The sequence below is a fragment of the Aedes aegypti genome, chromosome 3, assembly GCF_002204515.2.
Source record: "Aedes aegypti strain LVP_AGWG chromosome 3, AaegL5.0 Primary Assembly, whole genome shotgun sequence".
NCBI lineage: Eukaryota > Metazoa > Arthropoda > Insecta > Diptera > Culicidae > Aedes > Aedes aegypti.
In genome coordinates, this window is record NC_035109.1 from 348222861 (window position 1) to 348241330 (window position 18470).

Consider the following 18470-nt stretch of genomic DNA (forward strand, 5'->3'; position numbering starts at 1 on the left):
ATACACTTCCGTCTATAAAAAGATGCCTTTCAGTTGAATCGTGTTCAACCTCGAAAAGTTCAAACAGCCGGCGAAGATTCCTTAAATATGGGATTCGGAGTAATGGAGTAGAATCACGTGGACTTTTTTTGGAAATCTAGATCCCTCTCCACGTCGTGGCTTTTTGTCCATATACAAATTTTAAAAAGCCACGTGGTTTATGGATAACCCCTTGATCTAAAATTCATTATTGTAAACATGAAACATAATAGCTTGCAAGGGCCCTTCATATACCACGTGATTATATTTTTAGGTATTTTTCATCCCCCTTCCCCTTGTGGTCAACACTTCAAATTTTTTATCTTTATTTATACGAATCGTAACCTTTGAACCGAACCCCCCTAAAATGAACACGCAATTTATGGACGGCTGCACAGTATGGTTAAGGGGTTATTCATTAACTACGATATTTCTGAAGAGATAGCTGGTGGATTGCAGTATCATTATAATTGTTTATTTCAGTAATTTATATCAAATATTCCATCATTTGCGATACTTTAAAAATGGGGAGGGTACAAAAAAGGGGAGGAGGGGGGGGGGCTCCGTGCAAATCTTGGTACAACTCTTCATATTGAATTTCAAGTTCAAAACATAATATGGCACATGAATTCTTCTGTCCTGAAAATAAAACACTGTGTCGGGTTATTGATTAGATTAGATTTTTAAATATAAAATGCAAAATGTAAATGTTCAAGTATATTTTAAAAATGACCTGGGCAGACACGAACATTCTGAAAACGCATTATTTTTGTTTATTTTTATACTTTCAAGCCCGGGGTGTCCGGTCTCTGTGCATTCAGATCGACTTTTTTTGTCGAACAGTGTAATCAATCTTGTGAGCTTTCCGGGAAAACTGTTCTGGTCCACAGTTCTACATGGTCAACATTTTCGTACGCCGCCTTATATTACAAGGAGGAGATCTGCGCTAAAACCAACTAAAACCAGCCTATGCACTGTAACTGAGCAATTCTCGCTGAATTGCTCAAATGATGTACCGAATGCACAGACTACCTTGGCCGACCTCAGACCCTCATCTCCCCGAAACCACTTTACGGTATTTCTCCGGGGAGGGGCCAGTGCATATAGCACTCAACACATGTAGCAGAAGTAGCCTAGGCAAACTAGTTTTGCCTAAGGGACTTCAACAATGTTACAAGGGACCAGTCTCAGCAGGGCTAATCCTCTGCAGCCAACTCTTAGTCGGCGCGCCAAAGGCGATGCAATTCTAACATAATGTGAGTGACAGCCGTAGTTAGTGCATTCCAGCGTGTCTCCTCCGCATGTAGCGATCATGCGATATCTTACAAGAATGGAACGCGGGCAATCAAATACGGATTGTACGACATTTCCCAGAATGATGTTCCCCAGAACGACATTCCCCAGAACGCCATTCCCCAGAATGGGACATTCCCCAGAAAAAAAAATAACAAGAAATTTTTACGGTGTTAAAATCCAGTTAAATGGTAAATAGCACAGCGTAACAAAAATGACATTTTTGCGTGTCTCAAGGATCAAATTATGTGTCTCTAGTAGATTTGGGGTTGCTGAATCTGGTGTCATTCTCAGAAATGTTCCAGCACGTCACAATTTTTAGCTACAGGTCGCCAAAGTTGTATAAAACACTGGTTTTATTAATGTTTACATGAAATTTAAAGTACAATTTATCACACTTTTTTGTAATTTTATCCACCAAACATGCAAAATAGAACTTGAACTTTTATTTCAGACATAATTTGATTGAAATTGCGCGATTAAACCGATTTTTTCAACGTGCTTGCAGTCTCCATACAAAATTCTTCGTTTCTTCTATATGGCAAAATACAACAATTCTCTAAACCATCAAAAAATAACTTTTCCGTATCGAAAGTAATACAAACTTTGATGATAAGTATTGTTATACACATAAAGTCTGAATTCTGTGGCAAATTTAGCCAATATATTACCTTACAAGCTGGCCAACTTGCATGCAAGTTGGCTGAAATAGTCATTTTTTGCATTTTCTACAGTCAATATCTTAAAAACTAGACGTGCTATGATATTTCTGAAAACGGCAATGGATTCAGCAACCCTTAATTAAGTGAATAGCGGTATTTTGGTGCTGGAGACAAAAACGTGTTCCGCAGTGTAGTGAACGCATTTGACTGGAAATCCAAGGAAGACCAAATTCATAATTTTCATAGGTAAAACATTTTCGTATTGTTTTTTTTAACGACTGGACTTTCGGTTTGTTGCAGTCATTTATTGACTGGAGAATCTTTAAATCAAAAATTCTGGAAACTAATCAAATACAGGTCCTAGGTTTTATATGTATTGAAAATTTTCTCCTTACAAACTTCAAGATCGTGTTAAATGGTGTTAAAATACAGTTAAATGTTAATAGTACATAGTGAACGCATTTAACTGTAAAATTCGAGGAAAACCAAATTATAGTTTTCATAGGTAAAACGTTTTCGTATTTTTTAACGACATTTTTTTTTTTGCAGTCTTTAATTTTTTGACTGGAGAATCTTTAAATCCAAAATTCTAGAAATTCATCAAATACAGCGCCATCTATGGTCAGAAATGTTATGCGAACCTTTTGGACAATTTTTATATATTTTTGACGATTTTCTCCTTACAATCTTCAAGCACGTTTAGTCCCTCCTTAGAGTTGATGAACTCTGTTCAAATGTATACAGTATTTTATTGTAGTCTGATTAATATAGGCCACCCTAGTGCACAAAGACTACGATATTTTGTAGATTTAGTTTTGCTATGAAAGAAAGTTACCAAAGACAAGATAAATTTTGTAGTGTAATTGTATTCCATTAATCTACATAATCACGAAGATAATAAACCTAGGAAGAACAGCATATGTTCAAAAGAAGGGAGAATATTCTATGAAACCAGAAAACATATTCCATCAATTTATTTTGTATACAAATTACCCTTTGAAAATACAATAAGAAAGAACAACCAATTGTAAAAGAATGAAGAATAACTATGAAAACAAACAAATCCAATAGCTTGGGTCATGTTTGATCATGAACATAGCATGACATATGTAAGAGCAGCTTATCTCAAACGGTTGTACTACTTTTCCTCGAATGTCAGATCCACAAATGTCGTTTCCCCGAACGCCAGTTCCCAGAATGCCAGTGCCCCGAACAACCCGTTTCCCCGAATAGTTTAGTTCCCGAAAAGTTTTTAGCTCTTATAATTGTCATAACTTTTTATGTTTCAAAGTGATGAACGAACTGGTCATCTGATATGCACCCTTCTTCACTTCATTGGCGGTTCTTTCCAGTTTCACCATCATCGGCATTTTTGGCAAGATGTATTCAGTCGAAGATAACGTTATAATCCATGTTGTCTTTTTCTTTTATTTTGCTTATCATTCATTCTAGTTCAGCACCCAGTCCTTCAAGACTATTCTTGCACCTGTTTGAACTGCATTACTTTTCAGGGAAACGAGTCATTCGGGGAAATGTCTTATGGGGAAACGAGTCATTCGGAGAGGTGGCATTTCGGGAAATGATATTCAGGGAAATAACAGTAGTACAAGCATGTTAAGTAGATGAAAAATTTTTAAACAGCATTTTTCCCTTAAGATTGTGGTTAGGTCTGCCGATGTAGTCATTTATTTTGGATTTTCAAAGCACCTCCTGCCCCCTTCGGGATCTTTTGTCCGTACAAACGTTTTGAAATTTGTAAGGGCCGTGCCTATGGCCAAACCATGCACGTGTGTCAGTTTATCTTCGATGTCTGCTTCCATGTACATCGCATTAAGTGAAACGTGTCACATATCAGGCGACCTGAAGCATCCGTATAACCTCATAGAGCGACTTGTTTGCTTATAGTCACAGGCCATAGACCACTGAATACTCTTGTAGATCATAAATAATGTATTTTACGTTGTTTTTGAGAAACTATTACATACATACTATTAAGAACAATACTCTAATTGCTAGTATGAGGGGTTAAAAATCTATACCACAATAAAAATCGTCATACAAAACTACTCGCGCCTATATATCCTGATGCCTATGTGGTATGCGGTCCTTGGAAGATCAAAAATGTCGATACAAATCAACACAATACTCCGTTTACTTATTGCTTGAAAAAAAAACGATCAAACAGAAAGCTACCGCAGCTGTCCCATTACTGATATCATCGATCTAATGAGATGATACATTTTAAAGCATACTGATGACTGCCAAATTGCACTCAAAATGCAAATCCACTTCATTTGACGAACTGTATATTCCCATTTCATAAACGGATTAAATTTACAAACCCCTGATCCAGTTCGTGAATAGAGGTTCCAGTGTACGTTTTCTGGCTATTCTAGATTTTAACACGCACATCAATTATAATACATATATCAAGCATCTCTACTCTGCTCATTGCCTTCCCTGAGTCATGATTTCCTTCAATCCCAAAACCAACTTAAAATTACTTTTATCGCCATTTCATCACATCATCTTCGTTCGGACTGCCATTGCTACTACCGCTCCATCCCGCTATAAGACGCTTCAACATATCCCATAAACCGCCCAACCCCAACTCTTCCTATCCATAGCGGTGTGGAGGTCTTCGCATAGATTTAGGATTCCAAACAGCGAGTCGCAAGTCTGCGTCTTCATTTCTCACTCTTTATCGTCTGTGCAATTGAGATCCGTTGTCTAAAGCCCCTTCCCAACATCAGTGGCGGTAGCACCGTAGATTGCGAACCGAGCGACTGTAACAACTGTCTGAAAACTGTCGATATCCTTTTTTACGAGCTTGCTCATGCTTTTTGCACCACACCGACGCGACTGCCATCGCACCAGTAGCAGAAATATCTTACTACACATTCAGAAATTCTGTAGGGTAATTCGGGGCAAAAGTTCGCAGTTGATCTATTTCAGTGGATAAGAAAAAAAACCCCTGGTAACACTGTATGGGTTTGACACCTTAGAAGATCAGTTCACAAATGCCGCGTTAATTAGAATTCCAGACTTCGGTCTCAATTCATCCAAATATAATTATTTTGACTAATTTTGTTGGACCCTAAACAAAAAAAATTGAATGTTGTAATAAAATACGTTTAAAAAGATGTGAGTCCAGCTTACAAGCGTACAGGAATTCGATGTTGCATGGAATAAACAGGACAATATTTCATAGAAATACTGTAATCCGGGGTAATATTGAACAGTTTTTCGATTTTTTTTCTTCTAAATGTTCCGTGGTTAGGAAGAATAGATGAATGTGAAAAGAGTCGTCATAAACTATTTGCTTTACAATCTTGTCGTTTATTCAGTGCGAACATGTGCCCTTCTCATGGAACTAAGTTTCGCATTTGACTTACAATACGCAATATTACATATATTAATTGAAATACAAATAAACTTTATAAAAATCTAGTAATACGGTAAAATGTTTAGTCATAATTTGCATGAAATGTCGGAGCATTTTTAATTCAATAGATATCTTCCTCGAAATGTTAGCTACGAACCTTTGCCCCGCATTACTCTATGCCCGAAAAGTGAACGATATTACAATTTCATTTGTCTTATTTTATTCCGTCTGTTTGCAGCGTCAAGACCAACCTCACCAACATCGGTGCCAACTCGACGCTTTTCGTGGCCAAAGTGAACAAACAGGACTCGGGCAGCTACACGTGTTCGATTGGACCAAATCAGCACTACAGCGTCTCCGTACATGTTCTGAATGGTGAGTTTTGGAGTTTCCTAACGAGTATCTCAGTGGATGGGCAAATCTAATCCAGTGTAACTTTATAGCTCTTGGTGAAAATCTCCAGATGATTGGTTCAGATCCGTAAGTGCAAAAAAAAACTGTGAAGAACAGTTTCATACAAAATATAATGAAACTTTTTTAAGCTCTCCAAAAATGGTCAAATGGAAGAACTACTTCCAACCGCAAACAACCAACTTCGGGCAACGTAATAACCCGACTTACTGCAAAACCAGTTTGAATTACTTTGTAAAATAAACTTTTCCGTACAGGGTCAGAGTTCAAAACGATAAAACAAGTATGTGCCATGATATTACAGCGCCGCATTCACTGGCGAACGTCCCATTTGTTGGCCGTACACAACGATTATCTCAAGTAGAACAAATCGTTGCACATAGTGCTGAACCCACACCGTCACAGAGGAGCAATTGGAATAAATTTGAAGCCATAACTTGAAATTTGATAAGTTGACATTTTTGATCCCGTTTTATTTATTTTTTAACATAGCTGATAGTGTGCCGCATGTTATGCTTACATTTAGGAAACGTCAAGAAACATTAAAAATATTATTCTTTAACCCTTTGATACTCAAATTTTTATTTTCGATCTAAGTATCATTTTTTGCTATCTTAAATCGATCTAAACACGTTTTGAACAACGATTTATTTTGATTCGCAAATTTATTAATTTTGGGATTTGATTTTTCTACTTTTTATTTTTTAACATCCCTTTTGTTTTTAATTTTTTCTTGTAGCTTTTCTGGGTACCGATTTTTTACAGTAATAAAAAATGAGTTTTTGCGATACTTTTGAATTTTTTCTCGGGAACGTATTGTATTTTCCGTATAACTAACGTAAAAATCGATTTAAAACTGTTTCAATTCCACCAGACTCTTCTTTTGTAATAGGCCTTTTCATGTGACAGATCCGTCTATGCATTTGTTTACATCGGTGGAGGACCGGTGCTAACACGAGCCTGTCATTTTCATAGAAGAACTGTCAAAGTGCTTCCTGATCAGCTGATTTGAGACGTCATGTGAATAGGCCTATAGGTTGGTTGTAGAGATCAGAAGGGCTTGTCGTTAACTAAGCCATATTCTTTGTTGCATGTTGATAGTTTCTGATTTGAATTCCGTGACAATCCATGATATCGTCATAATGTAGATTTTCTTGACTTTTCAGGCATGATAAGCCATCGTAGCCACGAATATCCTTCACGATATAGAAATGCAAAAGAGAGAATATAGGGTGTCCCAGAAAGTATGGGCACGACTTTGATAACGAGAGTCACAATAGTTTTCCAAACAAATAAATAATTGTAAAATTGTAAAAATTTTGTTTTATTAAACAACCTTTTACATTGAAGTTTTGGATTTTGAAAAATTAATTCTTATCTAGACAGCACCCTACTTTTGTGTTTTGTTGAAACTTAACTAGTAATGAATGTTTTTATCGAAACCCTTCGATGTGGTGAGTTCAAGTACATTATATCTAAGATGTTCCATCAGAATTTTTGTTCCCAATTTTATTTGGCTTTGCTAGGAAACATTTGACAAAACGGTAAAATTCTAAAAAACGCTAGTTTTTCTCTCCACATAAGATAACTTCAAGAAATCATAGTTTTTCAGGTATTTTCAATGTAAATAAAAATAATTCATTTCAAATTAGCTTATGCCGGACATCTAGACTTTTGGAAATGCAACAAAAAATTAAGATATTTGCATGTTTTAACGGATATAAAGAGACTTGGTTTTGACCCTTTTAAACACCGATCACAGCTAAAACCGAATTTTAAGTACGTATTTTATGACCTAGCACAAATTTTGCACAACAACGTCACTCAGATGTAAAGCGATTTGTGCAGAACTGATAAGAACAGCTTCCAAAAATGTAACACCATGAACAAACAGGTAGCGAAAAAATCACTTAAAATTCACAATCTGCTCTTGATAAGTGCAGGAATTCAACACGAAAAAAAATCCGTTGCCGGATTCATGAACAAAAAGTCATGATTTCATAAAATTTTATGTTTCATGATATCATGACTAAAAGTCATGAAATCGTGACTATTATGCAAGAACTCGTATGCTCAGGGCGTTACACAAATCTAACTGTCACTTTCTTCACCTTAGTCAACGTGTCTGGTGGCAATCGGTGATCTTTTCTAGTGAAATTATAAAAAAAGGTTTGTTTTGAAAAAGTTTAAATTCTTCGGAAGCTTGTCATCATATCGATGACATTCTTGGTGAAATATTCGTGAGTTCCAACATTGTTTCACGACACAATCAATGTACTTACTTAATCCTGCTTTTGCAGAACCGGGCAATGTTTCACTTTGAGCGAAGATTTTGACTGTTCGGAAGTGATGCATACCCCACGTCCTATAACAAAGTAGGTCACAAAGGCCTTCAGCAGCCGGATGATCCAGATCCACTTTCCACAGCCGCAGAGTTGTTTAGTAGTGTTCCATGACTCATGCAATCCACCAGCCTAGGGACCATTTACCGATTCAATTGATGCTCGAGACAACATTTTGCATACAAACCTAACCACCGAATGTTCGCGTTCCTGCTAAAGATGTCACACTCGTTGGGTTGACATTTGTGCAATGTTTTCACGGTTTATTACGAAACTATCGACACAAAAGCAGTAACAATTTTAATCTTTATTTTATTTGTTTACCAATGGCAAATATAAACTGGGATCTAAATTGACGTATAATGTTTCGTTTCCATGAACTGAGTTCATGATTGAGGGATCCTGCTTCATGATTTCATGACTCAACTTGCTACTTTTCAACACCAAAATTGGAATCATAAATGACAGGCATCTGAATACCTGAAAAGTGCTTATATTTTCATGACCTATGTTCATGATATCAGACCCTGCTTCATGATTTCATGACCGAAATTGCCGCTTTTCGTATCAAAAATAGGAATCATAAATGACAGATGACTAAATCCATGAATAGTGCTTATGTTTCCATGAATTTTATTCATGCTTCCAGCATACATGCTTCATGATTTGAGAATTTTAATTGCCATTTTTCTTTGCTAAAAAATGAAAATGTAACGTACAGCAAGCGTTACGGTAAAATGCTTCATGATTTCATGACTTTTGGTCATGGTGTATTTTTATAACATGAAAACACACTTTCCTCCCGAAATCATGACTCTTTCTCCTGTTTTAGAGTGCCGCATTTTTACCCATGAATGTGTGAAAATTAGATATTTATCTGCACTAGTCTCCAAATGGCAGTATGGTTAAGTCATGCTCATATTTTCTGGGACGCTCTGAAAAAATCGCTCTAAACGAGCCTTGCGTCCTCCGCGTTAAGGCGCCCCCAAATCAATTTTTTCAGCGATTGCGACGAAAAATCGTCGCGATTCCGTTGTTGTGTCGCTGCAAGCTCTCTTAAATAATATACTGGTTCGCGTTGTAAAATGGGTTAACCAACGTGCGAAGTTTGATTTTTGACCAACTTCGCAGCGTCGCAGCTCGATTCTCAATAGTGCGCATAATGCACATGGTGGAGGGCATAGATGCGCACTATAGCGAAGTGACTCGCGACGCGGCGAAGTTGGTCAAAAATCGAACTTCGCACGTTGGTTCATCCATTTTTAGTCGCGAAGCAGTATACTATCTAGACCAACGCGACGAAAATCCAGAGACGCATTTTGAACGCTCATGTTCTGTGAGCGTTCTCAAATGATTCTTTGATTGCTCTCGTGTTCATGTTCAGTTTCTTGAACACGCACACGATGACTAGATTGATCATCACGGAGAAAAATCAGCACAGTTTGAAACAACCAATTTTTTGGTTGAATTACGGTCTTTTTTTTTAGGTCTACGTGTGATTGTTTCAAAATCATAATTACATTGAAAATGAACTAATAAAATAATTATTTCTATCTTGGGACTTAGTTAAATCTAACAATAATTTGGGTAGATACAAACCAATTTATTTGTTTGTGCCAATTAAGCTTCAGTTTGTTCGTACCATTTATTAGGTTGTTTACTTTTGTTTAGATATCTGAGATTCAAACTAATGTTTTAGTTAGATTCAAGTAATTTTCAATATCAAACTAAACTGATACCTATTCGTCATCAAACGTCAACATCTCACCGCAAAATCGCTAGTGTTTGGAGGGGATTTTAACCTCCAAATTGCCAAATAACCTCCAAAACATTACCTCCAAGTTAGTTCTAATAACCTCCGTTATATGAAATAAGGTGGCGCGTCGATCGTCGCAAGTTAATCGTTAAACAGTCAATGTGGTTTGAACAAAGAAACCACGAATACTGAGAAGTTTGATTGGCCACTCCATCTTGCTTTCTCTCATTGTGGGAAATATGAAGACTGCGCTAGTGGAGATTATTTAGTCTGTTAACTCTTCCAAGTGGTTTTGTACGGTAAGTGATGCATATTATTCTCTTTTCCATTTGTTTTTATTGGGTGGCCCAGCTCTAGTTCATTAATGCATCTATTTTCAGATAATGGACAACCATCTTCTTCTTCTTGTTGTTGGTTTTACGTCCTCACTGGGACAGAGTCTGCTACTCAGCTTAGTGTTCAATGAGCACTTCCACAGTTATGAACTGAGAGCTTCCTTCGCCAAAGTTGCCATTTTTGCATTAATATATATTGTGTGGCAAGTACGATGATACTTTATGCCCAGGGAAGTTAAGGAAACTTCCATTACGAAAGGTCCTTGACCGACCGGGAATCGAACCCAGACACCTTCAGCATGGCTTTGCTTTGTAGCCGCGGAATCTAACCACTCAGCTAAGGAAGGCCCCTAAACAACCAATGCTCCGCAAAACAAGGCACTTCATGCTTTCAACGCTAACGATAAAGGTTCAATTGAACAATAATAATCATTGCAATTGTACCTTATTTGTCTAAATACACACATCATATACTTCTTTATGTTTTGTTTATTTATTTAAGAAACAAAAAACACAGAAAATCCAACCCTCATTTTACAACACAACAATTGTTTGATTTAAACAACAAATTTGTTTGTTTCGATCTAAGAATTGTTATATCCAAACTAAAGTTTCTAGTTTGAAATAACCTAAAGAATTAATTGTTTCGAGAACTGTCAAACGCAACAACCAAAATTTTGGTTGTTTCCAACAAGAAAATTGAATTTAATTTATTGCTCGCAAAAACTTCAACTCAATAATTTAGTTTGTTCCAATCAAGTGACAATGTTAGAGCAAACTAATATTTTGTTTGTGCAATATTCAAAGTTGAGTTTTGTTTGAAATTTAACAAAGTTTTTTCTCCTTGATGGAGTTGTGATCTCCAAAATTTTCGACGAACGCGCAATTACGTTTTCCGACCTTTGAGCTTCACCATATTATGTACCAAGATTTTGGTACAGCCCGGATTCGATGTTCGGACTACGGCTAGTATGATCAAGGGCAACTTACAACTGGGATAAATGCTCCGGAATCTCACGAATGAAGCAGAAATAATTTAAGAACATTCAAGTACCTATTTGCACATAAACTGAGCTTGTGCCTCTCGACAGAACGCTGTTAAAACTCGGATGACAGTCATAGGATCAGCACCGGTGTGGATTAATCGTAGATTAATGTATTAGTGAAATGAACGTCAACTTCTATCACAAGACAAATCAATATTCGGATAGTTTTTATTGTTTGTATTGCAACAATTACGAATGCAAAAAACAACGCAATTTTTGCAAATATCTATTGCATAGTTTCGTTTTATTCATTAAATCATTACAATTGTTAGGATGAGATCGTAAAACGATATTTATTATATTTTGCGCCCAGACAGAATGCACTAGCCTGCACCCGAATATATGGAGCTAAGGGACACTCAAGAATATGGAACTGCGAATGTTATTCCGAGACTCTCAGGCCTCGAGATACCGTCTCAAACACCGCCATTGTTTAACCAGTTATTCCGTCGTTTTTCAAGCATTATTAAATATGAAAAATGTATGAACCTGTAACAGAAATAATAGTCTAGAATATTTTTGAATTTATGAGACACAATGAATTTCAACTTACAAGGAATGGTTTTCTGTGTTTGTAGTGCAAATTATGACAACAGCGGTTACCAGAAGATGAACAGCGCACTGTGATCAACCATCGTAAATTGTTTGAACTTGAACATGGCTCTCGTGAGCACAAGGTTTGAACAGAACATGAACAGAACGCGTTCAAATGCACCTCTGCGAAAATCGCAGCGAAATCGCGGCTCCGTGGCACACTCATAAAGGCTCCCCCAAAGCTACGCTACTTTTTACGGCGACAGCGACAAATAATCGTCGCAATTTCGTTGTTGCGTCGCTTCAAGCACTCTTCTATGGAACCATCTTGATTGATACGAATCGCAGCAAAATCGCGTCGCTGTGGCTAAGACGCGCTCATCAAACAGTGCATGCAGCGAAACATCAGCGAAATCGCTGCGATTGTTTGTCGCTGTCGCCGTAAAAAGTCGCTTAGATCTGGAGGAGCCTTAAAACTGTGCATGCAGCGAAATCGCGACGATTGTTTGTTGCTGTCGCCGTAAAAAATCGCCTTGTTCTGCTTTCATACGTTCCACCCAAACCAAAGTACCTTAATACACAGGTATCGGATTCTCGCAAATGTTTGTGTATCACTGAGAAAAGAAAAAAAAAACAAACAATAGTAATGAAGCTTGCTTCATATTGTATGATAATATTACTTCTTTGAATAATTTACAAGGAATCTGGACTTTGAACAAGTAGCTTAACATAGTTATAGTATCATTACATTATTCTCTTCAATTATGTTTTTCGGCTACGCAGTCTTAATTTTTACAACGGCTTATTTATTTGCCCGACGTTTCGACACGGGAATTGTGTCTTCCTCAGGGGGTAAATATTGTTGTCGTTTGTAGTCTTATGTTTTGACTACAAACGACAACAATATTTACCCCCTGAGGAAGACACAATTCCCGTGTCGAAACGTCGGGCAAATAAATAAGCCGTTGTAAAAATTAAGACTGCGTAGCCGAAAAACATAATTGATTACAACCATACAGTCGATTCCCCACCAGCAATTATTCTCTTCGTTATCCATACCATAAAACTGGATAAAAATAAATTTTGAAATAGAGAACTAGAAATTAGAGAATATCGTGGTAAAAGAACTTCTCTAAGAAATAGCTTCGAACATTTCATTTTAATATATAATATATAAGTAGGTAGAAGACTTTCTTGAAAAAATGTTTAAAATAATTTCCAAAGCGTTTTCTGGTGGATTTCTCCAAGTGATGTTTTTAAGCAATTTTCTAATTAACAATAATTAACAAGGTTTATCAGCTAAAAAGTTCGTGGAAGAATAACAAGGGATATTCCTCTTGTATTCTTTGGAAGAATTCGACAAGAATGAATATTTTTCACAGCAAAAAATTAAATTTACAAATATCACTGATGTGCAGCAATGTAACACAAATTCACAAACAAATAAAATCAAATCTATGCAAACTACAAAATTTGTGAAAATCGTGATTGTGATCGATATTACTTCTATTAAACAAGAATTTGCTAGGCCCCTCCAGAAAAAACGCCAATGCAATTCTAAGCAAAATTTAACTTATTTTTTTCTTCTAATTTGGTTTCAGATAGCTATTCAGCAAGACCAAGCTGAGGGTCGTTAGTTTGAATCACACTGTTGACTGTTTAAACTTTGACCGTTTTAAGTCAATATTAGGATAAAAGAAGACCAATAATGGAAGATAATAATTTTGGCCATGATCGACCCAAATTTCTCCTCTTTGCACCGGCCAGTGAGATCGGAACAAAATCTCCTTAGGAATTCAATAGACCAAGCTGTGAGTCAACTTTTTCTGACAATCGGTACCGGAAAAAAGGCTTAATATTCCGAAGCCATGAAGAAACTTTCGATTCAATATCTTTCTATCCGGCTCTAAACCTACATAAGTATAGGTGTACGTAACCTACGATCGTAATATCACATTCGTACACGAACCCAGATCCGGCAAAAATTTTCTATTGAAAAAGTTTCTTACCCAGTGACACTAGATTCGCTTGGCATCGGTGCTAATCCGATTGTTGTTTTCACTTCCGTTTTCTGGCTTCAAGAAATATCCCTCACCGAACCAAAAGTGAAATGGGGAGAAAGCATGTCCAATGGTGAACAAACCGAACTGTCCCCTCATTGTAGTCGAAGCTATTGTTGAGCAGTCGTCCCAAACAGTAGGAAGTCCATTAGTCGTCTCAGCCGGCCAGCATTTATTCACTCACTCGTTCATTCATTTGAAAGTCACTTAATCACCCGGCCTTACTTCGTGACGTTCGTTTTGCGGGACATCGTTTATGAGGGAGAGGTAAGGAGCCCAAAGTGTGCCATAATGGACGCCCGGTTCCTGGGAAACAAAAGGTATATTTCCGGAAGAATATACCCGCTTCTGTCTGTCTTCCCGGAATGGCCTCAAATTTCAGTAATTAAAAGATTTTTTTCTTTTTCCGCTTCGGCAATGAAAACGAGGTGAAGGATTTTCATTTGAAAATGAAATGGGTTAATTGTTCAGGAAGGCATAAGTAAGTGAGGAAAGTCAGCATTATGAACATGACTTTGGACGCTTACGGACTTATCACTTCTGGAGAGATTTGAGACGACTCCTTCGTGAATGAAGTAGCAGTTGAAATTGTTAAGCAGAAGAACACGTATCAACTCAAATTCATCGGCATCGTATCAAATGCGTCGATGTTGCTCTCTTCTTTCTTTATTATGGTTTGAAGAATGAGTTTCCACTATGGGATGTAAAATTTGAATTTAATTTCGAATCACCCTATTGCACAACTTTTGTGCAACATGGTTGTTGACAGATATTCCGGGCACCAGGTCAGTGATAACCTGTGACCAGAGTCGACGTGATGCTGATGCTGCGGTGTTCTTCAGGTATCAAGAGTCGCCAATAGTTTAGAGGAAGCGAAATCAATTATCAGTAGTCAGCCTGAATCCTTCCTACAGGCCAACCTAAATGATTCATGAGGTATCGATTCGCAATCAAGAAACCAGTCAATAATTTATTTTTATAATAAACTTCTCTTGCGAATCGTCCAATCCACAGCATGGTACAATTGATACCAGACAATACAATACAAACGACACTTAAATCATTATCATCCTCAATCTACTATCACCATCGTCATCAATGCGACAAGAAAAAAAAGTCTATGGTAGTCCCTTCGAACGATAGCCCCACTTCCTTCCAGGGAAACCGGATGGGACCCGAAGGGATGGCAATAACAATTTTATGTGACCACTTGAAACTTGAGACAGACGTCCTGAAGCAAACAGCTACTTCCGAACAGCCTCAGCTGACGGCCATGACGGGGATGGGAAATTCCGAAGCACAGTAAAAAGAAAAGGTGTATAAATTATTGCGGAACCAGAGCCGGAGGGTACTTCCCTACCATAACGAACCGTAAAGTATTGGTCGGAGATAATAAAACCGGAAAAACTTCCGCTACTCGCTTCGTTTGTCACCCGAGAGCACGTTCCCTTAGGTCAGGGAAAAAGGTGTTATGTTCTCTAAAGACGTGCTCCGCCCAAGGGTGTATCGGTAGATGTTCGTTCCTAAGAGGAGGAAGCTTCCGATGAAATCGATACCCATATAAACTATCACAGTATATTGCGCTCGAAGCTGTAAATTGCCAGGGTTTATCGCTCTAATCGGGCCTGATCGAAAATGGGCGGGAAAAAGCGTTAAGCTTTTAATAACAGTGTGAAAGATTTTTTTCCTCTTTTTGACGTTGGATAACGTCTTACGGCAACATACTGGGGTACAATTTCGAAAAACGAAAAATCGCTCGCGTCACGAGAAGTGGTTAGATTTTGACTGTTAATAACTTTCTAATGCCCGGATAGATTTTCAAGATTCTTTCACCAATCGATTGGAAATCTTTCTACGAATCTACTCCAACAATGAAAACTATTGATTCTCATGACTAAACTATTGAAAAATTGAGAAATATCGAAGCATGTCTTATTTTTCATAGAAAAGCACATTTTTCTTGTGTATTCCTGACACAGACATCATTGCGCGATATCTTAGCCACTTTCGTCATTCAAAGGGAAACGCCCCTTTCGGTCTTCTTCTTACTTCTCTCCATTATCTCGTGTTCAGTCGAAGCCAATCAAATTCCACTTCACGCGCACGCGCACGACCGCATTTTAATTAAATCGTCTTCGGTAATCTTTTGGTGTGTTTCTGTCTAAGAATGGAATGAAAACCCAGTTCGATCGATTGTGACTACCCTCAACCGTCCTTTTCAGGACGACAATTTCATTTTGAAAGAGATTTATGAGAATTTTACACCGTGAAGAGCGACATTACTGGTGAATGGATGTGATGGATTCATATTTCGGTCAGTCATTTGCATGCAATCTTTCATAAGCGTCAACATTAGTGCTTTACGAGAATCACAGGGCCAAGAAATCAATTTCCCATCGCACTCTTGCAGGGCAATCTTCGACATTGTGTGCATGAGAGATAAATTGGGGACGGCACTAGAATGAGGATCCCGGTTTGCCTCGCATTATGCGATGATTGGATAATGCCGTTGTCGTCGTCGTCGCTAACCACATGCATGACAAAACGATCAGTATAAACTTGTCGATTTGAAAGCTAAAACTTATCAGCAACAGCTTCGTTGATGATTTGATTTGGTAAGAAATTGTCGGTCGAAACCAAATAATCGCACAGAGTAGACTGCAAAAATGCTACCGCCGCCCGACGGGAACCTATGTAAAACTTTGTTTGCCATTTCACTCCGTTGTAAAACTAATCATCCGAAATTTCAATTGGCAATTAAATAAATAAATTAATAATAATATGTGAAATATCTCTAGCCGTAACTCTTTTACGTGGAATGCATTGTTGTGGCTCTGAAAAGGGCCGTTTTGCTTGTGTCATTCAATTTAAATTTAAACTCGTTCGTCACGGATACGACGAACCAGCTAGAAGGCTTTCGGCATGATGGTCACACGCTTGGCGTGGATCGCGCACATGTTGGTAGCCTCAAAGATAGGCCTAGCTCGCTTCCTGCAGGGCCATGACGGCCAAGCGCTGTAATCGCAGATCGGTCTTGAAGTCCTGAGCGATTTCACGGACCAGGCGCTGGAAAAACAATTTGTGGATCAGCAGCTCCGTCGAATTCTGGTAGCGACGGATCTCACGCAGAGAGACCGTTCCTGGCTGATAGCGATACGGCTTCTTGACTCCTCCGGTGGCTGAGGCGCTCTAGCGAGAGACTTTCGTGGGGCCGCTTCCACCAGTGGATTTACGGGCAGTCGGCTTGGTAGAGCCATCGTCGTAGTGTTCTCTGGACGGATTGAAACAAATGAATGATTGAATGTGCGCGGCTGCCGGTCCCTTTTATGATCTTCTCTTGCGAGCGAGCGAGACGAACAGTGAACAGCGAGCGAGCAAGAAGAATTCATCCATTGCGTACCGCATAAAAGGAGCTGAGCCGGCGGCCAAGCATCAGTTTTGTTACAATCGTTGCCGAAGATAAACCGGACTCGGAAAAGGAAGCGCCAAGCGTCATCGCAAGGTTTTGCGTGACAACATCAATTGCATCATCACCAAACCACCGCCGTCTGGCTCGCCGTGGTGACGTCAAGCGTACCTTCGGTCTCATCTACGAGAAAACCCGCGGTGTGCTGAAGTCATCCAGAATTCTGTCGGCTACGCTCTGAAGTGGCAGGGCCATACGCTGTACAGATTTTGAGGTTAAATCACCTCCATCACCGAGACCAGAATTCAAAACTAGCACTGAATCCATCAAACCTGTGCATGGAATGGCGATCGACGATATCCAAACCCAACCGTCCTTTTCAGGACGATAATTCAATTTTGAAAGAGTTTTGAAAATATTTCTACCATGAAGCGCAACAGTATTGGCAATTCTCACAGCAACAGAACTGTCGGTGAACTAAATAATAGTTACTCGATTCTCACAGTTCAATCGGCCCTTTTCAGGGCTAACAAATGTGTACTAAAGAGTTGTTTGTGTTATATTTGCTAATGTGTTTACCACATTCTTGCTATAATTCATCTCTAATTAGTTATGAATAATTGACAAAACGACAATTTGAGAATGTTTCCGAAGACGCTGCTGCAGTGCTGTCGGAATGCAGTATATTTTCTATTGTTAAGGAATGATTCAAATATTTTGAATTAATTGCTCCAAATTAACAATGATTAAGTATACACTTAAAAATCAATTCTTCAATATAACGGACTAAGCTTCTGAAAGTGATTATTTTGTATAAACACAAAATAATAACACAAATGTCTATAATAAATCAGAATCGACATGCAACAAATAGTGTGAAAATTAATTGGATTTTTAGCAGTAGAAATCTTTCATAAGTTCGTGACGGTCCCAAGCCAGGAAATAGAAGAGGCTAACGTTATCCAACGTCAACTTGGCGGTCGTATCTTAGAAACAACCTCTTACTTTTTTGCTGATGGAACGTAACCCGGAAGTACCCAAGACGATTTTAATTCGTTGAAAATGGTTTTCTAATATTTTCAGATAGAAGTTTCTCATAAATCTGATTTATTTATTGACCAATATAAATGCTTAACAGCACTTCAGTCACACTTGAAATTTAGCATATATTTTTCAGTGTTTTTTTTTTTTCATTACCAAGTTCAGCATCAAACCGATATTG

General features: G+C 38.1%; 1 protein-coding gene across 2 annotated transcripts in view; it reads left to right on the top strand.

Moving 5' to 3' along the window:
• LOC110677949 overlaps positions 1 to 18470 on the top strand; it is a 448566-nt gene that overhangs the window by 415334 nt on the left and 14762 nt on the right. For both annotated transcript variants that reach the window (XM_021850027.1, XM_021850028.1), the window contains exon 7: positions 5597 to 5733. In XM_021850027.1, the coding sequence (XP_021705719.1) occupies positions 5597 to 5733 (137 nt within the window). The remainder of the gene's footprint in view (positions 1 to 5596; positions 5734 to 18470) is intronic.